General features: G+C 40.9%; 1 protein-coding gene across 2 annotated transcripts in view; it reads left to right on the top strand.

Annotated features, from left to right (window-relative positions):
- The window catches only part of LOC124777944 (ubiquitin conjugation factor E4 B), a 297,870-nt gene that overhangs the window by 291 nt on the left and 276,296 nt on the right, over positions 1-21,283 (top strand). For both annotated transcript variants that reach the window (XR_007015809.1, XM_047253495.1), the window contains exons 2-3: positions 122-281; positions 12,207-12,266. Coding sequence is in view for 1 of the 2 variants with exons in the window: in XM_047253495.1 (XP_047109451.1) it covers positions 122-281; positions 12,207-12,266 (220 nt within the window). In the remaining variant the exon portion in view is untranslated. The remainder of the gene's footprint in view (positions 1-121; positions 282-12,206; positions 12,267-21,283) is intronic.

Here is a 21,283-nt window from a genome sequence, read left to right as displayed (position 1 = left end):
TAATTATTTTACAAATGCATTTTTCGTCCATTGATAAAAGTTGTTTGTTTGGTTTTAATTTTTTGTCAACATATGCTTGTAAACATAAAAGTGAGGTCTTTGACATGGTTCTGTGTGACAGATTCGGAAGAGGCGACTAGCAAGATTGGCGGTACTTGACACGAAGGCCTCTTCATCGTCTTCACCACCACAAGCAGCTCAGCTAGCACCGCCCTCACCAAGCAAAGCAGTGCCGTCCACCCCTCCAACACCAGGCCCATCACAGAGTACAAGTGAACAAGGTTCTTATTACTATAATTACGTTTGGTTTCAGAATTTGTTGTTTACCCAAGCGTTATGAAATATTTATACACTAGAGCATGTACAATAACAAATTACAAGCTATATTTATATTAGTCCTTGACACACACTCAGTGACCCTCACCCAAGATATTTAGAACATAGTATTCACACACACATACTTGTGAGTCCTGTTATTTATTAGAGACAGACAGCATCATTTAAATGAACTTCTCTAAAGAAAACCAAATAACAGTGATAGTGTTTTCAAAGCATGAAAAAAATGTAAAATTTTTTACAGCCCTGATTTCATAAAACAGTGTTGATTTTTACTTGTGTTAGTACATCTGACTATTATAGAGCATCTTTATGATTGGCTTAATGATTTGTTGACCTACAGTGTTAGTGCTACAACAATTTTTTACTTTCTGTCTTGTCATAGTAGTCAATTATTATATAGACCCAGTTACCAATCAGTAACCTAGTGATAAGAGGATGTATAGGATTCATAGAGATGCACTTTAACAAATTCTTTGTATAAAACATAGTCACCAAGTCATCTGTTCCGTAAGAAATATAAAATTTAACTCCTGTTGTATGCACTGAGTGGACAAAAGTGGGTAGGCTCAATTCTTATGAGGGGCAAGTTTATTCAGTTTTATTTCAGTTTTCATGATGTACATTGTTGTTGTTCCTTTAATTATTTTGGTAAAGCTCGTTGTCGTTACCTACGCTCAAAACCTCTCTTTGTTCCTTTATTAGTGGGGTTAATTGAGGAAAATATAGAGCCGGGGTCCACAATAGTTTCTGATGCTTTTTTCTTTGTATAGGGGGTTGGGTGAGAGGGGATTTCATCATTTAGTAGTGAATCATAGCTTAGAGCTTAAGAATTATGAGACTGGGGCTTGTACCAATACAATAGAGGGGATGAGGGGGCGGTTAAGTCAGTTCTTGGGAGGGGGAAGAGGCGCTCTTCCAACCTTCAGTCTCATTTAGATTAGTACTGTTGGCGGAAGAGTGTCCCAGAGGGCTATTATTGTGTTCGGGTTTTCTTAAGGCCTGTGAGTAAAATGTATAGGCCAAAAGTGGTTAGTTAGGGTGGTCTGAATGGGTGGGTGGGTGGCTGCGGCTCAGGATGGGGTGGGTGGTTTATTTGGTGTTAGAGTATTTGTTAAGGGGGGGGGGGGAGTGTGTTTGTTTGTATTTAGTTGTGGAGGATCTATTTTGTTGAAGTTGTTGTTCAGTTGTAGTGTGTGATTGAGATTTTTTTATGTTGCGTTTGGTTTTTGTTTGTGGGTTTTTTATTTTGGGGTGAGGGGGGAGGTTGGGTTGATTGGGGGTGGTTGAGGTGTGGGTGGGTTGGGTTTTTCTTTTGGTTGAGTATTTTTTCGTTGGTTTGTGTGTGTGCGTGTGCGTGCACGCGCGCTTGTGGTGGCCAATCTAGTTTGAGGGGCTGGAACTTTTTTGTGGTAAGTTTTTATTTTTTTTGTTTTTGGTGTATGTGCCTTGTGTTGGGGTCTAGGGAAGTGTTTCATTGAAATTTGTTTCTGTGAAGGTTGGTATTGGTATTGGGAGATGTTTTTGAGTTACATAGGTAAAGGGAAGTGTTCGATCCTAACTTATGGGATTGGGAGCTGCTGTTGAGCTATATAGGTCAATGGAAGTGTTCGATCCCAATGTTTGGCAGAGTATGTTGGTTTTTGTAATGGGATATGGGATCGGGAGTTGCTGTTGTGCTAATATAGGTCAAGGGAAGTGTAAGATCCCAATTTATGGGATCGGGAGCTGCTGTAGATCTATGTAGGTCAAGGGAAGTGTCCGTTCCTAATCTTTGGCGGTGTATGTTGGTATTTGTATTGAGAGATGGGATTGGGAGCTGCTGTTGAGCTATATAGGTCAAGGGAAGTGTTCGATCCCAATTTATGGGATCGGGAGCTGCTGTAGATCTATATAGGTCAAGGAAAGTGTCTGATTCCAGATGATATTGTGTTTTGGGGTATTTGGGGAGTTTTGTGATGTCGGTTTTTTGCGTGGTTTTGTATGTGGGTGGGTGTCTAAATTTGTATATATTTAGTTTGTCCCCACCCAAAAACCCCCAATTTCTTGTGCTTGTCCCGTTAGGGTCATTAGGCTTTTTGTGGCATGTGTGTGTGTTTGTTTTTCGATGTATTTTCGTCTTTATAATGTGTACCTAACGACTTTATAGGCGCTGTATTGGAATTGCCATTTATGGTCGTTTCTGTCATATTTGTGACATCATGGGTCAAAGCAGACGGGTGGTATCGGATGCTTCTGTATTTCCAGTGAACAATATGATACCACACCATTAGACACATGATGTCATTAATGTGATATAAATACAGGGCTCAATACATGACCAATGTATAATATCACTATCAGCATGAAAACTTTAGCAAAATAAAGACACTTTAACAAAATAAAGACGATACGCTATCAGGATCTCCATAGGAATGAGAGATTTTGAATAAGCGTTTTCGTGAAGAATGACTGTTATAACTTGCTGCATTGAGGGGTGGGGGAGAGGAGAAGGAGAGAGAGAGAGAGAGAGAGACGGAAGGGAGGGAGGGGAGAATTTCAAAGGTCAAAGCAATATGGCAATGTTGATACTTAACTACACTTACTGTCTCCACATAGTGCTATATATGTCTAGAATACAGCATTATGTAAACCACTATTCCCATGAATGGTTGCCTGTATAGTTCCAGTAAGTGACACAGTTTGTAAGGTCTTGCCCAAAAGAACTAAATGATATATGGTATATTGTAAACAAAATGCACATATGTCATCTTAACAGGGACACACGAACAAAAACACTGCAGGTGCCATCTTCTTAACATATGATATCACACTTCAAAGAATATACCTGTAGTTCCCTAGACATAACAGACATTGCTGTTAATAATCTGACAGTTCAGGTTACTTAACTTGAATGATCTGTTTATGTTATTCAAAAGAACAAGCCAAGTCCATAATCAGTAGTAACAACACCACACTACACACACAGTCTATTTGTCACAATGTTCTGACAAAAGTTAGATCTTGGGCTAGACTATAGATTAGTGTGCCGTCACAACCAAAATTCCAAAGAGGTCCAATATCAGGAGTGGTGATGTCAGCATTAACTGTTAGGTGTGGTAGGAATGCAAGAGGCATTGGCAGCTGATTTGAGTTAGCAGCAAGAGAATACATGTCACACATTTTGTTCCATAGTAATTCTAACCTATGTTGTACATTCAGCACCTCTTAATTTTGGCACTAAAACATATCTCTTGTTTTCTCAACCTCCCCATTGGCTCAGTGAAGCTGACAGGTTACCAAGTTCCAAACAGTACTGGGAAGTACTTATCAGCGACTTCATTATTACGTAATGTAACATTTCTAAATTTCATTGAAGTTTTAAGGCTGAAAATATTGAGTTTTTGGGCAAAGTGCTTCTTCTGATTTAAGAAAAAACTCTAATACACAGTGGATGCTTACATTGTCCTGCCACTGCAGCATGACTACAGTGAGGGGCTGAGTCAATTGACATGGGTGAGAGGATAAAGGAAATAAAGATAGGTGGGGTGTGTGGAAAGAAAGGAGGGACTGGCAACAAAGGAGTATGATAGAGTTGTGGCAGCAGTGAGCCTGCCCTATTGTAGACAGAGGGGTAGAACAATGAGAGAGAGAAAGTGTGGAGAGAAAAGTGTGAGTGTAGATCAGTGGAGTGAAATGAATGGTTCAAGGACTGAAGTGGAGATGAATGTGGGACAATGGCTGTGGAGATTGAAGCCGGGAGAACCGTTAGACCAAAGGATGTGGGATCCTTGGCATCTATATTATTCAGAGAACCTGATATTGGCAGGGAGGGAAAACATGTGCTAACCACACATTCTGCCACTGGGGGGGGGGGGGGGGGGGGGGGTGTAGTAAACATTCCTCTTGGCTGTTCATTCACCTGGACAATGTTTTGGTGGGCATAACCAAATAACAGAATATGCCTACGTTAAAGAAGAGTTGATGCATAATATGACTGTTATCGTAGATGACCCTCTCAGATATACCCCTGCATGACTGGAATATAAGGTTTTGAGGGTTTTTAGGGCTGGTCTTGTATATGGGTGTATCACAGAGATACCACCTACGTTGCAAGGAAGTGGAAGTTGATGTAGCATTAAACATGGACCTGATTATTTTGTAGATTGGTCGTGTGTGTCATAACTACTGTGGAAAAGATTTTAAGAAGAGTGTTCCTCATTCCAGGACATGATGAAAGATAGCCTAAATTAAGTTGTTCCAGTCTAGGGTGATATTGTGTTCTACACTCGCCTTTCTTCCGCAAACCGAATGGCAAATCATGCTGCTGAGTACAACATGCTCATTTCAGTGGCTGCTTCACAACCTGCACTGTGTGTGTCCCTCTCTGCACTAATACCAACTTCTCTGAATTACGCATATGGCAGATTTCCTTGCAGCACATCTTTTTGTTCAGTGATAATCCTCATTGCAATCTCCCCTGGCCCCAGGCCTGCATCAATCTCCACCCCATCCCCGTGCCTTCCAGTAAACTGCAGTCACACACTTTTCTTTCCTCATGTCTCCCTGTTTTCCTAAGTTATATGCCCCCCCCCCCCCCCCTCCCTCCCGCTTTCCTTTCCCAAACCATAGATTTAGGTTTTCATAAATCACCTAAAGCAAATGGCGGGATGGGTCTTTTGGAGAGCATGCAGTGAATGTCCTTTCCCAGTCCCGGTATCCACTCCATCCAAGCTCACCTTTAACCCAGTCAGGTTGCAGTGATGGGACATTTGTGTGTGTACTAGATCAGACACAAAGAATGACTTTGTTCAGAAGTTCAGTGCCATTTTCAGTCTCTCTTATGTGCCTCGCAGTTACTCAATGGCTTTACTGTATAATGAGTGGTTATTTGTAATTCAATCAGCAATATGCAATGTTCTTGCTATTTTTAGTGTCATGTGAGTATATCAGGATGGGAGCTTGTGAAGTGGCTTGTCCAGCTCGTAGACCTGGTTCCTGAGAATACAAGATGGGAATATTTTCAGATAACTGAATGGGAAATGGATGAGGAACTCCGATAAATAACTGAGAGTCAACGAGTATGTTGGTTAGGAAACTACTGTTGGGTCCCATGGGGCACTAACATGCTGACTATGTTGTGCAATCCTGTGTGTACCCTATGCAGCTAACCGCCACGAGAAATCGTGTCCTGTTCCAGGGCAGATTAACGCAGGTCCAGCATCTGAGGCAGACTAAATATCTCCAGCAGCATCAGCAGCACCACTTACAAAGTCTCACATGTCACATCTCCCATGCGGTCACACTCTGCCCTCGTGACTTCTGTTTCTTCCAGAAGCTTGTCGACAGACAGTCACGTAGTCTCCTGCTTCCTAGCACCCCTGCTGATTTAGGTTACCCTTCTACATGAATACATAGTGCAACATTACAACTCTGGCTACTGATTCTTTAGTATCTTACCCGACTCATTCGTGACAAATTTTACTAATTTATAAAGAGAATGGTGTTAACCCCTTAATCAACCACTTTTCTGAAGGAGAAATGTTCAAAAATTTTCAATTTTCTTTTTGGCAGTGTTATGTACACCTTTCTGAAATATATTTTGGTGCATTTTGAAATTGTGGCTTATTTGTTGTACTTTTTGAAATATGTGACAAATGAGTATGGGTGTAATATTAGCTAGAGTATCTTGTGCTGTGAGAAACACTGCAGTTATTACTGCGCAAGTGTCCGTCTATTTTATTTGAGTTATTTTTGTTTATTGTTTATGGATTTTGTACTGTGTGTTATTAAAAAAAAATCAAAGACTTCACAACACAAATAGTGTTTCATTCAGAACATGTTTCCCATCAGGAAGCTGACTTTACACTCCATGGCTGGATTTGAAATATTCTCAGTTGGTGGAATGGTTTACAGGAAATGTCATGCTGTGGGCCAAAATTGTTATGGCATTTGAGAGGGTGTTGACATTTTTCATTACAAATTTTTCCATAAGGTTTATTGAGAACTTCATATGGGTCATGCTCCTCCTGATTGTAATCAGATTCCATACTGTCCTGGCCAGAACTTACTCTGCTATCCAAGTCAAAGCTGCACACTGTCGAATAGTAACTACTACAATTGTACCCAGTGCTTGCGGCAAACAACAGCCCAATAATGTTTCTATGATAATCACACATTTGCATCGCTACTTTGACAAAGAAAGTTGTAGTACAGTTACCTCAGGTCCCTTAAATTGATGCAGAACGATAACTCACTAAATTGCACAAAAATTGATGTAAATGACATACACACACCACATATGGAAGAGAAGGAACTGCAGACAGAAAAATTGCAAGAAATTAAAGAAAGACGTGCGTACAGGTTAACACGGGATCTTGCTTTGCAGCAAATCAGCCTGCCCGAGATAGTGGGTCAAGGGGTTAAATACGGTGAAAATGTTGCACTGGCAATGCTAAACCAATTTCATTACACAATGTGGACTGTATCCCATATTGTTATTGTGGCCATCCATAATGGGTATGGATTCACTTAATCTGACATTCAGCAGACTATAAACAGCAAGTGACTTATCTGTGGTATTATTTACATTATTTTTTTTACAAAACTTATTATTATTTGTTTGAAATTTTTGCAGGCAGATACTATTTTTGGGCATTACAGTTTCGACATAAATAATAGTAGTATAGTACATCATCGTCATAATAACACTCATTATTCCAAGTATAAACTGTAATGCAAGATTTTCTTTATGTTTCTGAACTAACTTTCAGTTATCCACATGAGACAAATAAACTGAGCCTCCTTGATGCCTCCTAATTTCCCTACTCATGAATATGTGATGCAGACTAAAATGGTATCTAGATTAAAATTTAAAATCTTGTATTTCCACAAAGATACGTTTAATGTGCAGAGTTCAGTGATGTACAGGATGGTATAGAAATGAGACATATCACAAGTGCAAACTGATAGTCTTCAGCCCCCATCCCTTTTTTTAGTGTGAAGCCATAAACACTAAATGAAGGCATGCATAGTGGTTCGGTGGATTGTTTTCTAATAGTTTAATGGGTTTTCTTGTAGTTAATAGTATCAGCAAAAACAGTTTGCAATATTTGTTCATAAAGTGGTATGTGACAAGGTCAGTTATGAATGCACAGTCAACATTGATCCCTTCCTACACCTGCTGTGATCACAGAAATTCAGCCTTGGTATTATGCAATGCCATCTTGAAATGTCAGTTGCAATAGTTGCACAGGTCTTGGAGCGCTACAAAATGATAAGAATAGAAGGCAAAACATGCTAATTAGTTTACAAGACTAATTCAAACAGTTTTGAATAGCTTATTGGATTTGTTGTTGTAGTTCTGTTGGGATGAAGACAGATTCCATTGGTCTAAAGACTGCCAGATATTGGTCAGTAGTTAACACCTCCATGGTTCATGAGAATCAAGTCCACAAGGGCGTAACTGGTGTTGAGGTGAGCTGTATCTGCAATTCTTACTGTTGGTTCCATAATTTTGTAGTCAACTGTGAACACTGGTGTGTATATGGGAGTATCAGAGAAATTTGAACACAGTTGTGATTCTATGGCTGCCCATTCACTAACTTTCAACATTACATATGAGTAAATCACACACACACACACACACACACACACACACACACACACACACACACACACACACACACTCCCAAAAGGGAACTACAGAACGTAAATGTGGCAGGTCACATGGAGCCGATATGGACCGAAGACTTAACAGTGAATTGTAATATCAGAAGCAGATTAACTAGAATTACCGAATAGTTAAAGTAGTTACTCAGAAGACAGTCAGTATTCAGAAGTTATGTACACATCATAGGTAACAGTTGTATTGTCAGTTCCAGTGGTCAAAGCACAATGCTGGTATAGTCATATTATTTTTATTGCTGTGTGATTAGAAATAAGTATAGGACAAGTCACGTCTTGGTAGAAAATGATTGCAGTTAATCACCACAGGTATTTTGTTGACATTTATATCTTTGAGGCAGATTGACATTACAAGCTTTGAAATACAGTACTCAGAATGAAATGTTGAAATTGACCCTACAAAGTTGTGCTAAGAAGTAACCCGTTTGTTTTTTGGGTGCTGTAAATCAGTTACAGACAGGCTCGTTTGAGTCCATGGGGTTATCAGTTTTTGAGGAGACTGTAGGTTAAGGTTGGGAAAAAAATTGTAGCTTTATTCTGCAGCAACAAAGATGTAAACCTCACTCCATTCATAAAGGTGCTGCACTGTTTCTGAGTAAATATAAGATGATTTGACATTCAGGTTAATTCCAAGATTGCAATAGAAACAAATGAAGTGTGCTCCAGACATGTTCCTCATTGAAATGATTCATGTTCATTACAATTTTAAGCATGCTTTTTTCCTAGCTCACAGACAGCCACCATTAAGCCCAGTTATTTTTAACTTGGTGTGGTCTGATAATTTAAATTCATCCTGCTCCTGCCTTAGTTGTTCTGCAATGACTATGCAGCTTAAACTTCAGCATTGTATAAGATGTTGTTTATGATATAACATTCACTTTTAGCAATTACTGTTTTATTCACTATTGCAGTTGAAGCATTTGTGGCATTTTGAAGCAGTAACAAAGCATAGTACAATGTGCCGAGGAAAAGATTTTCTAATATGTGTTTCTCACCATGTTATATTCTGCTTAAAAGCATTAACAGCTGAAAGAGAATATGGAAACATTTAAAAAAATTATAGCTATGGATACACACTACCGAAATTAATTGTGTAAGGTTTCTGGAGACTACTGGAAAATGTTATTAATTGTCTCTTCTAAGGAGATGGTAGATCATACATTAACATTAATCTTGTATATTACATATTGTTTCTGACATTTAATAGTATTGTTCTATGCAAGGCAATATTTATCTATCTCTGTGTCTCTCTTTACTTAGGTGTGAAAGTAATTAAGACATTGTACTGACATTCAGAAGGCAGGCTGAAACTCCCATCCAGACATCATGTATTAGGTGTTCTATGGTTTTTCCCTTAATTGCGCACATTTTGAAAGTGACAAGGCCAACACTCTTCCTGCCCTAGTCCAGGCTTGTTCTCTGTCTGTCTCTACTAAATGAGTCAGTGAGGTTTTAAATCCTAATTATATCTTTCCCCCCCATCCGTGTGCTAAGTATCCTCTACCATCTGGTTTACATTATTGTTCTTGTCTTCACAGTTTTCTGCACTCTACTGCATCCTCCAGTGTGAAGTTATATGTTGCTGGATTCTGTAACAGATGTCTTACTTATACGAGGGGAAGCATTATTATCACAAATCTCAAAATGTTCTTGATCAGTTTACTTGCCATTTTTACGTGATACTCTAATAAACATTTGGATGGATGTACTGTACATTTTTGTACAATATAATTATATATCTAATACATGAAGAGGAAATGTTACAAAAAAGGAAAAGATATTGGTGCATTCACTTCACATTTTGACACTATACTCTGTTGAACATTCAGATGGAAATTGACATAGAGAGGGGGGAGGAGGTTATGCATAGTGCAATAGGAGAAATAGCAGATGTACAGAAAGAAAGAGAGAGAGAGTGGGAAGAGGGGAGAATTTGGGATAGAGTGGAGGGGGCAAGGGCTTTAGGAAGTATGTGCAATTGCCATACATATTTAGCAACATACTAACTTATCGGGATTAGTATTGCTCTAGCTCTTAATTTGTGTGCTCCTGATATCTGTAACTTCAGTATAAATGGTTTAATACACTGGTTCTATACAAGCAACTACTGTAATGCAACAATAAAAGAAAATTGGAGTACATAAACAGTGAATAATGAAACAACAGAGTAAGACTGGCAGTGAAGTATGCTATATATAGTAAACAATGAAAATAATCAATTTTTGATAATATTTCTGGAATCTCTAAATGCTTTTTTCCAATTAAATTTCACACGGTCCTGTTCTGAATCCCATGCCACTTTCCTTGTTATTGATCTCATCCTTACCAAAGGCCAGCTACACACTTCTGTCCACATTAAACCTACTAAAAAACAACAGTACGTACATTTTGACAGTTGCCATCCTTTCCATGTCAAACATTCCCTCCCATACAGCCTCGGCATTTGGGGCAAACATATTTTTTCATGTGCAGACTGTTTACTGCAGTACACCACCATTCTCACCTCAGCCTTCACTGGATGTAATTACCCACCAGCCTAGTTCAAAAGCTGAGTTCCTGGCCATCACATCCAATTCTAGTATTTCTGATCCCTCCAAAAAACAACTTTGCAGCTCACCACTTGTCACTGAATATTATCCTGGTCTTTAATGTATTAATTAGCTGCTTCAACAAGCCCATGACTTCCTAAAAACATACCCTGAAATTATCCATTCTGTCTGAAATTTTGCCCACCACACCTTCAAAAGCTTTTCATCACCCTCCTAGGTCCGCACATCCTTGTCAGACCCTATGGTACTTCTGTACTCATCTCCCTACACTTTGGCTCCTACCCTTGTGACTCTGTCCACTGCAGGACTTACCCAATGCAACCTCCTACTGCCACTTGTACCAGGCCTGTAACTAGCAAGACACACATTATCAAAAGGAGAGCCACCTGTGGAATGATATGTTACGTAAACACTGTTTGGCCATTTACATTGGCCTGACTACCACCCAGTTATCCATAAGGATGAATAGGCATAGGCAGAGGGCGAATACTGGCAAACAGTATCTTGTCGCAGAGCATGCTCTACAGCATGCCTGTTATGACTTTGGTGCCTGTTCCACCACACGTACAATGTGGATTCTTCCCCCAGATACCAGTTTCTCAGAGCTCTGCAGGTGGGAACTAGCGCTACAACATGTCCTTGGTTCTCACCACTTGGCCGTAATTTACGTTAATTCCTTCCGTCTCACCATTTCTCCACAGTAACTACTCTTTTCCTCACTCCATTTTAGTTTTCTATATCTTTCATTTTCTGACCTGTCTATTTTTTCTGTCTCCCCTCCCACCTCTGTTACATGCATTGCACTTAACTTTTCACTCTTATCATCTCATGCACAACGTTTTAGCAGCAATTGCTGCCCTCCATATTACCCTGCCTTCCACCTTTAGGCTCTCAGGTTCCCAAATCTCATCTGGAGCAGTCCCCAACAATCAGTCTTTCCTTCTCATCCTGCCCGATAAGTCTCACGCGACCCAGTGTTCCGGGTGACTTTTCTGAACTCTGCCCCTTTTCCTAAGCCTCTCCAATCCTTTTCCTGTATCTCTCTTCCTCCCTCTTCAGCTCTTCTGCTGGAAGAAGGGCCCACTGTCTCCGAAAGCTTGCATAAGTTAAACCTGTGTGTGTGTGTGTGTGTGTGTGTGTGTGTGTGTGTGTGTGTGTGTATTCTCCTGCTACCGGTGAACAGATATTTGTTAGCAGTATATAGTAAGGCGTAGGTTTTTATGCAACCAACAGCACAGACCAAAAGCAGCTGTGGGGCAGAAGCAAACAATGGGAAGGAGTGCTTCTTGTCTCACTCGTCAGAGGCATTCTTATAAACTGAATTTTCACATTCTGGAAACAGTCCCGCAGGCTGTGGCTAAGCCATGTCTCTGCAGTAGCCTTGCTTCCAGGAGTGCTAGCCCTGCAAGGTGTACAGGAGATCTGTGAAATGTGGAAAGTTAGAGATGAGATATTGGCAGAAGTAAAGCTGTGAGGGTGGGTCATAGGTTGTGGTTGGATAGATCAATCAGTAGAGGACATGCCCACAAAAGGCAAAGGTCCCAAGTTAAAGTTCCAGTCTGGCATAAAGTTTCAGTCTGTCGGGAAGTTTCAATAATTTTATATTTTGAATTTGTTGTTTGACATTTCTCATCTAATAAGTATTTTTGTAACTAGTTGCAGGTGTGAACCAAGGAGCTTCATGTTCATCACCATCAAAATCTGGTAGTGCAGAACGTAAGTAGCATAGACATTATCCGTTATGTTTTCATGTACTAACATGAAAATCTAACAGTAGAAACATTCTTGTTTATTTGGCACATGTAGTATTAGTTAGAAATGCAAATTCGCTGGGAAAGCATTGTTTTCAGCTACTTTATTTATTTATTTGTTTATTTATGTATTATGAAATATGTGTATGGGAATTACATCATCTGTCATGAATTACTCAAGGACTGAAACTACTTCTGTCTGTAAAAAAATATCTGGGCATTGCAGTATACTTATGGCCACCAATGTTTCTTGAAGGCTGCTTGATCTTACTGATGAAAACGAATCTTTTGCAAAAATATGGATAACTCTTTAAGAGAGAATACGATCTCAATTATCTCTGTAAGTAATGATGCTAGGAAGTATGTATGAGAGCTGTCCTGTACTCCCAATACTGACAGACATAGTTTCCAGGAAGAACAGTTTATTTCAGTGCCCACCAAATAGTTGCTTGGTATTTCAGGTTGAATGAAAATATTAGTAGAGAATAAGACAGTGCAAAGGGTGACTACTACGGACCGGTTGGGGGAGCCCTTTTATTATATCCTAGTGAGGCTTAAGGGAACCAACCAGGGAGATACCAGTGCCAAAGTCCAGGTGTTTGCACCATGTGGCTGTTAATATCCATGAGGCAACCACCAGGAAAAAAGATAATCTTCACTATCCACAACTTAATCTTAGTCTTGCACAGAAAGGAGCAAAGTATGCAGCCATATAAATATTTCACCACCTCCCTCGAGTGGTAAGTACTCTGGCAGATAATGAAAATTATGAAAACAAACTCCTACTCCTTAGATACATTTCTGAATAGTTTTTTTTTAGTTATAGAGTTACATTTGTCAACTTTATTTTTTTTATTTTATCCTAAGAACTTAGCTCTCAGTAAATCAGTTTATGGTGAGCAAATAATCGTGAGCCCCTCACCAACCCGCATTGCAGCCTACAAACCTCTGTGCTGGGCTCGGATTCATAATGTGTCGTACAAATACTCACTGGTTGTAAATGATAACATAGACTTCAGACTTTTGGACTCTGTCCACATACAGGGTGTTACAAAAAGGTATGGCCAAACTTTCAGGAAACATTCCTCACCCACAAATAAAGAAAAGATGTTAGGTGGACATGTGTCCGGAAACGCTTAATTTCCACGTTAGAGCTCATTTTAGTTTCTTCCACCTACGCTCAATGGAGCACGTTATCATGATTTCATATGGGATACTCTACCTGTGCTGCTAGAACATGTGCCTTTACAAGTACGACACAACATGTGGTTCATGCATGATGGAACTCCTGCACATTTCAGTCGAAGTGTTCGCACACTTCTCAACAACAGATTCGGTGACCGATGGATTGGTAGAGGCGGACCAATTCCATGGCCTCCACACTCTCCTGACCTCAACCTTCTTGACTTTCATTTATGGGGGCATTTGAAAGCTCTTGTCTAGGCAACCCCGGTACCAAATGCAGAGACTCTTCGTGCTCGTATTGTGGACGGCTGTGATACAATACGCCATTCTCCAGGGCTGCATCAGCGCATCAGGGATTCCATGCGACGGAGGGTGGATGCATGTATCCTCGCTAACGGAGGACATTTTGAACATTACCTGTAACCAAGTGCTTGAAGTCACGCTGGTACGTTCTGTTGCTGTGTGTTTCCATTCCATGATTAATGTGATTTGAAGAGAAGTAATAAAATGAGCTCTAACATGGAAAGTAAGCATTTCCGGACACATGTCCACATAACATATTTTCTTTCTTTGTGTGTGAGGGATGTTTCCTGGAAGTTTGGCCGTACCTTTTTGTAACACCCTGTATAACCAGCATGTGAGCTGATATGTTGATCCTAGGCTCTCAGATCTAGCTTGAAACTGGTGTGAACATAGCTATGTTGTCTGCCAATAATCATTTTTGTAGCCAAACTTTTTGGCTCTGGCAGGCTAGCATGTTGTGGGTAGGTTTTTTGGAGGCCTTACTGCAACTTGTGACATCCTGGGACATCAGAATTTCAGCCCGAGCTGAAGAATTAGGAGTAATTGACAGTTGGAACACATTCAGTGGCTATGCTGTGTGTCATATCATATCCATCTACTTCTGCATCAGCACTGTACTACACAAAGTTTGGCTCTATCAATAACATCGATCCTAGGAATCCAGTTGCGTCCACTACTTCTGATTTTGAACCAGTAGATTATAGAACATTGAGTTCTTCAAGTAAGTTAGAAAAGTTGAAAGTTAGGTTAATAAGAAGGATATTGTAGGCTTTATTGAAGAAAAGAAAATACATTAACAGAGGGAATATTTGATAGAATGAAAAGATTTGTTTTAAAAATAAATAAAAATTATTCTGTGGAAATCATTAAAATTTACACCCCAGCATGTTTACACTCTAAAGTAGAGGTAGGAGACATCGATGGATAGTTTTACAAATGAAGAATCCCACTATGAGATATTGCTGTAGGTTTTAATACAAATGTAGCACAAAAACTAAAGAACAGTTCTTCAATGGTAAACTTTTGTGTGAAACCAGAAATTATAGTCACATGTTAGTAGAATTTACTGAAAAGTAGAAAATATATTTTCCTGCAGGGGGAAAATGACTTTGAAAGGACTGAAAGAAATTAAAAAACATTATTGACTAAATTTCACCAAACAAAAAGATATGATACAAGGTGTGATAATCTTAAACCACTTTCAGCTTTTAATAGACAGTTAACTCATAAAAATGTTGATTAAGAGAATTTATTTAAAAGCTGCTAGGTGTACAACATCTAGTTAACGTACAGGGGACAATAAAGTAACAAGGTACTTAGATAAATGTCAAAAGAAGTTGGACATCTGAAGAAGGAAACAATAATAATAATAATAATAATAATAATAATAATAATAATAATAATTACAACTGGATACAGATCACAAGTACACACAACATTTATTACCAGATACCCAGAATTAAAATTTTTAACAGAACAACGACTAGCTGATCAGATCCGTGTAATAATCAAAAATAACAGGATACCCCAGTCAGAATTAGAAAACATCAAACAACAAGTATAACAAATACTGGAACAAAATAATGTGCAATCAAAAGAAGAAGAAAATACAGTAATGGACTCAAACATCCCAGAGCAAACAAACAAAGAACAACACACATCAATTAAACATTCAGAGGAAAATGAAATCTTAAGACAGTCACCAGAACAAGCACAAATAGAACACGAAGTGACACACATGTTACATATAGAAGAAAAATTTCAGCTGACATATATAGAATACAAAGACACAAATACAGACATTAGACCATTCTTGCATAGACCACCAAATAACCCACAAGTTGAAACAACAATAACAACTATCAACACAATCACACACAACAAAATAAATGAAAATACAACTATGGAAGAGTTACAACTACTGGTTTATATAGGAGCACTCACTACACTAAATATACACACTAGGCAGAGACCAGAACCAACCAACACACAGAAGAAACCCACAAAACCAGCATGGCAACACAGGCTACAGATCAGAATAGAAAAACTGAGAAAAGACATCGGACAGCTAACACAATTTATAAGAAATGAAATATCAGACAAAAAACGAAAAAGGTTAGGTAAAATCTCACAACAAGAAGCGATATAGCAATTAGATGAAAAGAAACAGAAACTACAAGCATTGGCCAAACATCTTAGAAGATACAAAAAAAGTGAAGATAGAAGGAAACAAAACCAAACATTCAACACAAACCAAAAGAAGTTTTACCAGACAATAGATAACACACACATTAAAATAGACAATCCATCAAACATAACAGACATGGAACACTTCTGGAGCAACATATGGTCAAACCCAGTACAACATAACGGACATGCACGGTGGATACAAGCAGAAACAGACACATACAAGATGATACCACAAATGTCTGAAGTGATAATTTTGCAACATGAAGTCACTCGAGCAATTAATTCTACGCACAATTGGAAAGCCCCTGTAAAAGATAAAATGCAAATTTCTGGCTAAAGAAGTTCACCTCAACACATTCACATCTAACTAAATTATTTAACAGTTACATTGCAGACCCATACACTGCCCCGATATACTTACACAAGGAATAACTTATCTGAAACCTAAAGATCAAGCAGGCACAGCAAACCCAGCAAAATATCGCCCCATTACATGCCTACCAACAATATACAAAATATTAACTTCAGTCATTACACAGAAATTAATGACACATACATTTAGTAGGACACACTGGCTGCAGGGCAACGGAATGAGGAGTAGCAAAAAATTTCTGTTGGTTAACGCACAGAAATGACGTCAATTGTTAAGCAAAGAATTGCATACCATGTGTGCAATGGGGGGAGCCCAGTCACCAAAAGATTATGTTACATATATTACTGGAAGCAGATAAGCCATTTCACGTGCTTTTGGGTAGATATTCTTGGACCTTTTGCACAAACACAAACAGGAAACAAGTATGTTTTGACAATAATCACATTTTTTTTTCTGCGATAGCGATACAAAAGCAGGAGGCCAAAACAGTAGCACTTTCAATGCTAAACCAGTGAATACTTAAGTTCAGAATGCCTGAGACAATAATAACTGACCAAGGATCAAACTTTGTGTCCAATTTAATGAAGCAGTGTCGCACATTAAGAAACTTCTGACTAGTGTGTTACACCCACAGACAAATGGTTGATGTTAGGCTACTATGTTAACTAACAGCGTAATAATGGGGGCGGTCTATTTGCATACATTATGGCTGCACACAATTCAAAAAAATCGTAAGAGCACAGATTTGTTTCCGTAGGAGGTTGTTTCTGGACAGAAGGTGCCTTCTCCTTTTTATAAGCCTCCCCCAAGAAGTGATATTTCAGCTGTGAAAAATTTCTCTAAATGGTTAAAAAGTATTTGGCGACAGGTGAAGAAGATGAGCACCAAAGCTTTGGAACGACAAAACAGGATACTTAATAAGAAACCAGTGTTATCTAAGCATTAATTAGGTCAGTGGGTTATGACGACAATCCCGTATGTGTACCAAAAGGAAAAATTATGAAGTTTGTGACATGTTATCAGGGCCCCTTTCAGGCTACAGAAATGATGCGTGTTAACATTAAGCTACAACTCCAAATGAGCCCCATGATAGTCCATACCAGTTGGATTTGTCCTTTTAAGGGAACCATAGAGATGTTGCCCATAACATTGGCAGCATCTTCCAGGGAGGGGAGGGGAGAATCTGGGGAAAAGGGAAAAAAGAGAAGACTAGTTAGGAGAAGCGAGACAATTCTTTAGTTATCTTGACACTTCACTACCCACTTGGGCCATGGGTGGGAATAATAAAGTATCAAGACAATGGCAAGATAACCATGGACTTTTGTATTTTATTTGTTTTCTTACTACTTATTCTCTTCATGTATGTATATTTTGTGGTTATATTTATATTTTAGGAAAGATGGAAGTGTAGAGGATGTTACTTTTTTTTTTAAGGAGTCTCACAAGTGCACATACGGACAGATTTGGTGCAAGTTCTATGTTGAAGGAATTTTGGGTGAAACTGTACTCAAAACTTCAGTGCTTGGATTGACAGGAAAAATGCCAATATAAGTATTACAATAAATTAATTATTTTTTAAAAAGAGTATGTGTTTAATTGATGAGAAAGTAGTTGTCCATTCTCATCAGGCTTGAACGGCAGGTAGATTGTGAAGATTGTGAAGATGAGTGTGTATTTCTGCACATGTTAGTTACAGATCATTAGCTTCACAGGGAAAGATTTTGCAAACTCAGTTTACTTATGTACGATAAATTGTGAAATCAGACAGCTCCATCCCTAGGAACTTGCGATGGAATATCTGAAACAAGTCTGGTCAGAAAAAAAGAGAGTTTTTTCAAAGAATGGGTTTACACTGGATGTATTCTGTAGCATTTCAAACAGTCTTTATCCTTACTTGGTACCAGCAAGGTCGACAGAGTGGCACACTGCTTGTAGAACTACATGGTCGGGGGATGTTAATCAATGGAGCCAATGTGTTATATCTGGACCAGTCTTCTGATTACCTGCCACCATGACAGGAACCACTGCCCTGAATATAATCCACGCGTTGATCCATGTACCCCCTTGAGATTTTACTACCGGAAACCTAGTCTTCCAAAATGACACATTAGACCTGACCCTGCTCATCTCCCTAGATCGAATGTTGGCTGCACAGCATGACCCTCCCCCCAGGGGATCCACAACTCTTTTGTGGATATGTGTGTAGCGAGCACGGGACCCCGAGCTAATGTGGCCTTCCTTCCTTTCCGGGCTGCATACCTTCCCTTTCCGTATCCTTCCCCATCCCCCATCTTCCCCCCCCCCCCCTCACCTCTGGCTCTTTCCTTCCCTTTCTCCCCCTCTGGGGAGTATGGTTTGTGCCTACGTCCGGAGACGGACGCTTGTAAATGTACCGCCCTCTTCGCCTTCCTTGCTTGTATGTCTTAATCTTTCTTCGTCCTTCTCTTTTCCTTACCTCTTCTCCTTACCTCTTCTCTTTACCCTTGTCTCCGCTGCGGCATTTGAGACCTCTCTTCTTTCCTTTCCCTGTCTCTTTCTTCCTCCCTGTGCGTGTCTGAAGGCCGACCCACGCACTTCCATGCGTAGCCGGTGACGGGGTAACGCGTAACTCCCCGCCCCGGGTAGACAGGTAGGACACGTACGTACCCCCTGGTAACGGCCAGGCCCAGGGAGGGGTGATTACCTGAGCTGATACCTTCCGAAAGTGCCGATTGGTCCCTCCGTCCGTTTGTCGGGAGGTGTGACCTGAGGTGTGAACAATCACCTAAGGCGGGTGTGCCCTCGGTGAGGGCCCCCACAAGGGAGGAGCGCGCCATCGGAGACGCCGGTAATCATGGGGGATTCTTCCGCAATGGTTTCCTCACCTTCCACTATGTCTGCTCACAAACGTAAGTTCACTGAGTCTCAGCCACAGACGGTTCTTCCATCGATGCCACAGTTCCTCGTTGTTTCTCGGTCTGACGAAGGTCACGACTTTTCCACGGTCAACCCTTTCATTATTCAGAAAGGTGTCGACGCAATTGCGGGTCCTGTAAAGTCTTGTTCCAGATTACGGAATGGCACCCTGTTGTTGGAAACACACAGTGCCCTCCAGGCTCAAAAATTGCTGCGTACTTCTCTGCTCCACACCTTCCCTGTCCGGGTGGAACCGCACCGTACCTTAAATTCCTCGCGTGGAGTCGTTTATACACGCTCCATCGATGGATTGTCTGACGAAGAAATTCAGCACTACCTGTCTGACCAGGGCGTCACAGCTGTTCATCGGGTTATGAAAAGGGTTGACTCGAACATCATTCCAACCCGCACTGTCTTCTTGACATTTGACAAAGTTCAACTCCCATCAAAAATCAAAGCAGGCTATGAGATAATTTCCGTTCGCCCTTATGTCCCAAACCCTACGCGTTGCTATCGATGTCAGCGGTTCAATCACACCAGCCAGTCCTGTTCCAATCCGGCCAAATGTGTTACGTGTGGCAAGGATGCCCATGAGGGTGCTTGTCCACCTCCATCCCCTTGCTGCATCAACTGTATGGGTGACCACGCTGCTTCCTCTCGAGATTGCCCCGTTTTTAAGGACGAAAAACTTATCCAGGAAATAAGAGTGAAGGAAAAGGTGTCGACCTTTGCTGCTCGAAAGTTACTCGCCAGTCGACAGCCCACTGTACCTCAGAAAGGAAAATACAGCTCTGTCCTTGCTTCTCCTCGGCCAACAAAGGAGGCGGCCACGCAGACTTGCGACCTCACCTTTAGTACCACGGTCGTCAGATCGGCCAGCGCGAAGATCGCCCGTTCAACCTCACCACTTTCGCCTGCCCACTCTATGGCTCACCCTTCGTCGGGTTCTGCTAAATCTCGAGCCCAAAAGTCAGACGCCAAGTCTTCGAAAAAAGAGCATTCTCGTGAAGAGTTTTTACGTACCGCTACTTCACAACCATCGGTTCCTCCTTCATCTAAACATCATACTTCCAAGAAGGCTACGAAGAAACACAGTTCCTCTCCTTCTCCGCCAAGGCGCGTCCCATCTACAGCACCACCTGGCGGAAATCGCCCTCGGCCGTCTTCTGTGTCGCCGGGGCGCACTGCTGGTGGCCGGTCAACTGGCCGATCGTTGGTGGCTGGAGCTGCTCCTGACCAACCTATGGATCAGGATCTTCTGCCTTCGACTGAATGCCATTCCATGCTGTCGGTCGCAAGCTCTGAGCAGTCGTTGAGCTGACAGCACCCTTGGTCACGTTCCTCCATTTTCTGTTCACCCTATGTCCATTATCCACTGGAATATCCGCGGCATTCGAGCCAATCGGGATGAATTGTCGATCCTCTTACGATCCTACTCGCCGGTCATCTTCTGTCTTCAGGAAACAAAGCTGCGTCCCCATGACCGCTTTGTTCTCCCTCATTTTCAGTCCGTCCGATATGACCTCCCCTCTGTTGAAGGCACTCCAGCCCATGGAGGACTCATGATTCTGCTCCACGATACTCTCCATTATCACCAAATCCCCTTAAACAGTTCCTTCCAAGCTGTCGCCGTCCGTCTTTCCCTTTCTGGATACACGTTCTCTCTTTGTACGGTGTACATTCCATCGTCTACACCAATGGCACGAGCTGATCGCCTTCATCTTCTTGATCAGCTTCCACCCCCCTATTTGCTGGTTGGGGACTTCAATGCCCACCACCCGCTTTGGGGATCTCCACATCCTTGTCCACGTGGCTCACTATTGCTAGACGTCTTCCACCAAGCGGATCTAGTCTGCCTCAACACTGGGGTCCCCACATTTTTGTCTGCCTCCACGACAAATTTATCTCATTTGGACCTTGCGGTCGGTACTGTTCCGCTAGCTCGGCGCTTCGAATGGTTCGCCCTTGATGATACACACTCGAGTGACCACTTTCCATGTGTTCTTAGACTGCAGCCTCAACTGCCATATATGCGC

The sequence above is a fragment of the Schistocerca piceifrons genome, chromosome 2 (assembly GCF_021461385.2).
Source record: "Schistocerca piceifrons isolate TAMUIC-IGC-003096 chromosome 2, iqSchPice1.1, whole genome shotgun sequence".
Lineage (NCBI taxonomy): Eukaryota > Metazoa > Arthropoda > Insecta > Orthoptera > Acrididae > Schistocerca > Schistocerca piceifrons.
This window is presented reverse-complemented; position numbering and strand designations above follow the sequence as displayed.